Source organism: Rosa rugosa, chromosome 2, assembly GCF_958449725.1.
Source record: "Rosa rugosa chromosome 2, drRosRugo1.1, whole genome shotgun sequence".
In the NCBI taxonomy this organism is placed as follows: Eukaryota; Viridiplantae; Streptophyta; class Magnoliopsida; order Rosales; family Rosaceae; genus Rosa; species Rosa rugosa.
The window spans coordinates 48,694,484-48,702,261 of record NC_084821.1 but is presented as its reverse complement, the minus strand read 5'-3'; the positions used below and the strand labels follow the sequence as shown (position 1 = coordinate 48,702,261).

The 7,778-nt window shown below is 39.7% G+C and overlaps 1 protein-coding gene and 1 pseudogene across 1 annotated transcript; one reads left to right on the top strand and one right to left on the bottom strand.

Moving 5' to 3' along the window:
* The first annotated feature begins 1,926 nt into the window (after nt 1-1,926).
* Nucleotides 1,927-5,530, top strand: LOC133727758 (receptor-like protein kinase THESEUS 1). Its single transcript, XM_062155165.1, has 2 exons — nt 1,927-2,315; nt 2,441-5,530. Exon 2 carries the CDS (start codon nt 2,615-2,617, stop codon nt 5,147-5,149), a length of 2,535 nt encoding a protein of 844 aa, XP_062011149.1. The 5' UTR covers nt 1,927-2,315; nt 2,441-2,614; the 3' UTR covers nt 5,150-5,530.
* Nucleotides 5,531-5,658: 128 nt separating this feature from the next.
* LOC133730901 (uncharacterized) lies at nt 5,659-7,532 on the bottom strand (annotated as a pseudogene).
* Between the last annotated feature and the right edge of the window lie 246 nt (nt 7,533-7,778).

Genomic DNA, 7,778 nt, shown 5'->3' with positions numbered 1-7,778 from the left:
TCTCTCTCTAAGTAATAAAGGGATAAGGGTAAAATAGTCTTAAAAACAAAAAAAACAAAAACAAAAAACTTAATGGGGTATTAGAGAATACTTCCTTAGAGTTTGGGTAAGGGAGAATTAAAAAAACTTAATGGGGTAAGTGAGAAAAAAATCCCTAGAAATGGGGTAAATGGACAAAAACCCTTCTCTAAAATAGTATACGGATGCATAATTTTTCTACTTGTCTTTCTATGTATTATTATTGTGGGAGCTCTTTTTATGAGGACCACTAAAATGGGGACTAGTTGAAGACTTTTTTATTAGACTCAATTTTCGATCACATTTCCGCAAATCAACCGTTAGATGTTTAAATATTTATGTGTGGATCATTTATGCAATTTTTCAACCAAATTGAAAATAGTTAAGGCATTCATAATTGTGATTTATCAGTTATGAACATGAACGGTTCATGTTTGACAGATTTGGTTCGTCCATCGATTTGATCTAGTTCGGTACCTTGACGATTAGCAATTTGGAAGAAAATTTTCAGAAGTGATCTACTCATGCATACATAAACATCTAAAGGTTAATCTGCTGTAATGTAATCGAAAAGTGGGTCTCATAAACTGTTGATTAGAAAGTCATTAACTAGTTATCATTTTAGTGATCCTCATTGATACTTCTTGTATTTAGGTTAGAAACATTTGCACTAGGTGTAGTTTCGAATTTGGGTTATTGGATTACGCCCCACATATTTACAACGTAGTCCACAATATGTCTAGAGTTGCATCATCTTCATCTAATCCATGTAGAATTGTATCGGTTAAAACTTGTGCCTCCTTTGCTCATTTGACTTTTCCGTAATAAGTGTTAAATTTGTTCGAGATATTGTATTCTTTTTAATCATGTAAAGATTTAATTGTAAGTAATCAAGTGAATTTATTTCAACAAAAAAAAAAAATCAATTAGTCACTTGTAAAATATTGTTCCAAATTTAGGAGGATCGTACAATTTGGTTAGTCAAGATCCTTTCATAAAAGACATGACAAAATTGATAACTCATGTTGTCTATAGGATTGAGTGGTGAGGGCCATTATGCATGTGATAACAGTTGTACAATTAGAATCACAAAAAATCGAAGAAACGCGGTTTGTGTCTCTAACATGGCAATACATATTTTTCGAATTTGACAACTTGGAGTTAAGGGGTAATAGCTTAACGGTAACCACCGCAATAGATGAGTGATTGATGGGAAAGAGGTCAATTAGCTGGGGCATATTCAAGTGTCACAAAGATACATACCACATCATTTGAAATATACCTTAAAAGATTTCAATCTCTTGCCCAAATTTATTTCAATGTTGGAGGTCGCTTACATCACATTCTCTCATAAATAAGAGAGTTTTCACTATATTATGAACGTATCTCATACTTCAATTATTTTATAATTAGGTTTCATTTTCACTAAATCCAATGATGAAATATCCTGACTTCCCGAGTAGGGCATGCAAAAGGAGCATGATAGATTTTTTTTGCATAATTGTTATCCAAAGCTTCGCGAGGTGCTAGGCATTGATAACGAGAGACGATTTTTTATTTTTTTTATTTTTTATATTCATCTAATCTATCTCGTGATGCTAGTGAGATTTGAGCTCATAACTCCACAATATTGATTATGACAACTAATACACCGCAACTTTTAACATCTAAAGATCATCTTTTTCCTTGCGCATTGTATACAAAATACAAAGGTGAACATCCAAATATTCTTTTAACATTACCATGAAATTTTACTCCTCCTCCTCCTCCTCCTCCTTGCCTCCAAAGCCGCGTAACGGCGGGTCCCAGTAATGGTCCCATGCCCAGCCAACACAGCGACCATTCTGTTCTGAAGTTGTAATACCTACAAAATGGTCATGAAACATTGAAACCTCTTCCATATTTTAGAAACAAATAAATAGTTTTGGACCGAAAATAGAAAAAAAGAAAAGAAAAAAACAGTTCATGGCGTTTTCTCTTATTATATTCCAATATTTCTAAAGATTCTGAGCATCACAATCAACCTACAATATCTTTGAAAACAGCTGGTTTCATGGGGGTGCTGCTCTCTCTCTGAGTCTGAGGTTCCATATCCATTTTTTTTCTTCCTTTTGTGGGGTCCTTTTCATTTTTAGGCCACTGTATTTGATAGCTTAATCGCCAGCCTGGAAAGTGTGGCCGCCTCTAACCGCACTAAAAAGCTCAAAGCTTGATGGGTTTCTCTGGTGGGATTCACGTTCTGGTGCAGACCCAGTTCACTCTGTAGCAGAAAGTTTCAGTCTTGCTCTCTCATACAGGTAAGGGCTTTAACAAAGTTCATATCTTTTCTGGTTATCTGTTTGTGTTGGTGAACTTAGATTAGTTGAGTTTGCTCTACATTGGAGCAAAGTTAATGCTTTTATGTTTCTTTTGGCAATGCTAGGATTTTCCCACTTGGAATGTAGGAGAACTGGGTTTTGGGATTGAGTTCATTAGAAGCGGTGCGTTTGAAGTTTTGGAGTTTGGGCATTTGGGATTGTGAGAGCTTGTATTTTGTTGACTTGGGGGTATTGTGAGATTGAAATTTGAGATCTTGGTCGATTGGTTGGGTTTAATAATGGTGAAGATGAAACTACTGAGTTGGGTACCGTTGGTTTTGGCTATTGTTGTGTTTATGAGTCATGGAGCCTCTGGTTCATTTAATCCTTCCGATAACTACTTGATTGCTTGTGGTTCTTCGAAAAATATCACATTCCAAGGCCGAACCTTTGTTCCTGATACACTGCAATCTTCATTTGTGCTGAAAAGTGCAAATTCTTCAGTTGCTAGCTCCAGTTCCAATGCCCCTTCTCCTATTTACCAATCTGCTCGAATTTTCAAGGAAACATCTTCCTATAAGTTCAAAATCCAGAAAGAAGGCCGGCATTGGGTTCGCCTTTATTTCTACCCATTAGCAAACTCAGGCCAAAACTTGACCTCTGCTCCGATAACTGTGATCACTGATAGCTTTGTACTCTTGAACAACTTCACTTTCGAGAACTATAATGGTTCTTACTTGTTCAAGGAGTATGCGATCAACGTTTCTTCAGATAGTTTGATCCTCACCATCATTCCTTCAAACAGTTCAGTTGCTTTTGTTAATGCAATTGAAGTGGTCTCAATCCCGGATGAACTTATCCCCGATCAGGCATATGCTGTAAATCCATCTGCTCCTTTTAGTGGCATTTCTGCACTTGCCCTTCAAACAATGTACCGATTAAATATGGGGGGTCCTTTACTCACCGCTGACAATGATACCCTTAAAAGAACTTGGGAGAATGATGTGAAATACCTTCATGTCAACAGCTCTGCAGTGAATGTATCGATCAACCCTGCCAGCGTGAAGTATCCTGTGGCTGTCACACCAGAGATAGCACCAAACTGGGTCTATGCCACTGCTGAAGCCATGGGAGAGGCGAATGTACCAAATGGGAACTTCAACATAACTTGGGTCTTTCAGGCAGACCCAAATTATTTGTATCTTGTTCGGGTACATTTCTGTGATATTGTCAGCAAGGCACTGAATAACCTAGTTTTCAATCTTTTCATCAATTCCGACAATGTGCTGTCGAGTCTCGACCTGTCCTCCATTACTGGTGACTTGGCTGTGCCGTATTACAAAGACTTTGTTTCCAACTCCGCAGCAGATTCAAATACTTTGACAGTCAGTGTGGGTCCAGATTCAATGGCTGATGTCACTAATGCAATTCTGAATGGCTTGGAGATTTTGAAGATCAGCAATGACTTGGGGAGCTTGGATGGGTCTGTGTCTGTCCAGAGTCTCCTTCCCAGTTCACCCTCAAAGAGTAATAACATAGTAATCATCGCTGGGTGTGTTGTCGGAGCTGTAGCTCTTGTGGCAATTATTGCTCTCTTATATTGGTGCTTGGCATCTCGCAATTCAAAGACTACTCCTAACCAAGGTCATCCATGGCCACATCTGCCCTCGTATGGAAATTCTCAGACAGTGACCAAAATGTCAACGACTTCACAAAAGAGTGGAACAGCTAGCTGCATCTCATTAGCTTCCTCCAATCTTGGCCGCTTATTCATGTTCCAAGAAATCCTGGATGCAACCAACAAGTTTGATGAGAGCCTACTTCTCGGGGTTGGCGGTTTTGGCAGGGTTTACAAGGGAACACTAGAAGATGGGACAAAAGTAGCTGTTAAAAGAGGAAACCCCAGATCAGAACAAGGTCTTGCTGAATTCCGAACTGAGATTGAAATGTTATCGAAGCTTCGTCACCGCCACCTTGTGTCTCTTATCGGTTATTGTGATGAAAGGTCAGAGATGATTCTTGTGTATGAATACATGGCTAATGGACCGCTCCGGAGCCATTTGTATGGAACAGATTTGCCAACCTTGTCATGGAAGCTACGCCTTGAAATTTGCATTGGGGCTGCAAGAGGACTCCATTATCTCCACACCGGTGCAGCTCAAAGCATAATTCACCGAGATGTGAAGACAACAAACATTCTCTTGGATGAGAACTTTTTAGCCAAAGTTGCAGATTTTGGCCTCTCGAAAGCAGGTCCAGCTATAGATCAGACTCATGTCAGTACGGCTGTTAAGGGTAGTTTTGGTTACCTTGATCCTGAATACTTTAGAAGGCAGCAGCTCACTGAGAAATCAGACGTGTATTCGTTTGGAGTAGTTCTAATGGAAGTTCTTTGCACAAGACCAGCTTTGAACCCGGTTCTTCCCAGAGAGCAAGTGAACATAGCAGAATGGGCAATGACCTGGCAAAAGAAGGGCATGCTGGACCAAATCATGGACTCGAATCTGGCTGGGAAGGTAAATCCAGCTTCTCTTAAGAAGTTTGGTGAGACAGCTGAGAAGTGCCTTGCCGAGTATGGTGTTGACAGGCCATCAATGGGAGATGTCTTGTGGAATCTTGAATATGCTCTTCAGCTTGAGGAGACTTCATCTGCGCTCATGGAACCAGAAGATAACAGCACAAACCACATACGAGACATCGAATTGACACCACTAGAGCCATTTGACAACAGCGTGAGTATGATTGAGGGAGGGCACTCCGGCACTGATGATGACACTCAAGATGCTGCCACAAGTGCTGTGTTCTCTCAGCTAGTAAATCCTCGCGGAAGATGAGAAGACAGATGCTCAGCCTATTGCAGTCTTGGTCTAATATGTCCCAGTGAAAGAGATATTGGTCATCCTGGCCTGAAGCGCGCTCAGTGAAGGATAAGGTTATTTCTTGGTTCATTACACTAGTTTGTTACCTCAATTTTTCGTCCACTATTAACCTTGTAATGTAGTTGTGGTGGATGCCAATTAGTCCTCCATCAAAAATTGCAGCTAAGGTGCCAAAAGATTTTACTGTTGTATTAATTTAAAATCCATATGGTTTCAGGGTTCCCATGTTTTTACCAAAGTACATGATGTCATTGTATTCACATATAATGTTGTTGTTCGTAAGGTATATCAAATAAGCAGAGTTTCCGGTAGTGATATTCTGTTAATCCATCTTCATACTGGTCAGAATCTTGTTCCTGGAGAAAATACAAACGTTTCATATTCAATCTCTCTCAAGTATATCAGTAAAGTACCTTTGTTCTAAGACTTGAGATCTTGGAATAGACTATTAGAATGATGTCAGAGCAGCTTTGGATTGGAAGTTATACTGTTCATATTAGGAACTGAGAACACTTTTCACTTGCTTTACTGGGCCCTGAGATGTGTTGATTTTTCTGTTTACAAACCAAGCGATAGTTAAAGGTTTCTTAGTTGAAATGGAGGTCTTTAATTTGGATTCTCCTAACATATTAAGAACTAATAATTCTCCTGGTCCTTATTTGTTTAATGTAGTGATCTTCTCAATTCTCAAAACTCAAATTATAGATCAGATCTCCCAAACCACCTTTTCTTCTCTTACAATTTAAATTTTATATGTCATATATCTTTGTTGCATCTAAATTAGCATACATGAGCTTGCATATGAGTTGTCATTCTTTCTCGAGCACTCCTTTCAGAAATTAAAGAAAGCATGAAACTTGAATTGCTTTCATCAATTGCATACTCCGGTTCCTTTGGAGAATCTATTAACTCAACATAAAAGGATACATTTAGCCAAACTGTCTGAACATAAATTCTAACCAGACAACTTTGAATTTTCACCTTAGAAGTTGAAAACTTCAATTATTCCCTGAGCATATGACAGTTATCCATTACTTCCTGCAAACTATTCCATTCCCACTGAAGGTGTTACCGGTGCAGTCTAGCTTTCCGTAATCGATCACTCTTGAATCCGTCTGATCCAACATCCCGGCCTGAGTGAACACACAAGCAAAACAATCCGCAGAGACAAGTGATGTTGTTTTGTACTTGTATTCACCTCCAACTACCGGCATGGCTACTCCAGCCTTTGCCGGGTTCTTGAAATCTGGCTGGTAAGTCCTTCCAAGTACTCCTTCAACATTTGATGACAGACCGTAGAATCTGAACTGTACTTCCAGGTGAGCAAAACAGTCATCCGATGGTATTTGATAATTGTGGATCTTATCATCTTCCTTTGTCACAGGTACCACATTGACTGAAATTTCAGCAACTTCTGGGAGAGTGACTAAGACACTGTTCTTGCTCGAAGTCCTCTCCACTCTAATAGAAGTTTCCTTAGATTCCCAAACAGAGAGATGGGATTCTGGGATGATTAGCTCCTCATCATTGTAAGAGAACTTCAAGTGGTCAATCTCATCGTCCCATGTTGCTGATGGGGTGGCCTCGAGTGTGAAGCTGTTCGAATTGAAGAGGAGTCCAAGGGCTTGAATCCAGGTATAGTCCCTGCTTCGGCCTTCAGGGCGGAGACCAATGAAGCAAGCATTGATTTGGAGGTTGGGATCGGAAACTAAGCTGAAATGCTAGTTTTTCTTGCCATGGAAGTAAAAAACAATGCCATCTCCACCAATGAAGCGAGGGTCCAGGCATGCTGATCCAGGGCCATTGCAATTTGGTTTTCGATCTAAATGATCACACCAGCAACAGAAAAATAAATATAACCCTTGTCAGCAATCGAGTGAAGAAAAAGAAAAGAGAGACTAATTAGAAACTGAATAGCTGATTTGAGAATTAAATCCCACGTATTAGTTCATATATAGCCTTGCATAACTATACATATAATGTTACAGGATCCTAAGTTTGATCGTGCATCCGAGGATATATAATATTGTTATGCTGCATAGGGGCGGAACTAAGTTGAGGGCTGTATGGGCTCAAGCCTAGACAGTTTTTTGGGCAAAAAACCACTAAGTGTGTATATGTATGTGTGTGTGTGTACCTTCAGCCCATATCCAAAGGAAGAAAAAAATTTAATTGGGAGGTAAAAGTTGCGTACTCCCCCAGCCACAGCAGCTCACTTCTCTCCTCTGTGGTCGAGACGTCGAGTGCTTCTCTCTTCTCTTCGCCTCCTTGCCTATGTTTCACTCAACGGAAATATCAAACCCTCCTCCGCCTTTTCTTCTCCACCTCCCCCTTCCATTGCTCGATCCAGTGCCCAACTGCCCAAGGAGACCTTTACGTCAATTTCTTGTCTTGTTTGATTTTCTTAATGTGGGTTGCTCCACTTTTTTATTAATCATTTGCATCTCTATGCTATCTCACTGATTTAAGAACCAAATTTAACCTCAGAGCCACTTAACCACTTATGTTTTGATTCTGGGTATTAGGCGTATTACATTGAGTTGCCCTCTAGTTGATTCCATTTCACTTGAGTTTCCCAATTCAG

Excerpts from the sequence above, each read along its gene's own strand:
- LOC133727758 (XM_062155165.1), top strand. The coding sequence starts at position 2,615 with ATGGTGAAGATGAAACTACTGAGTTGGGTACCGTTGGTTTTGGCTATT.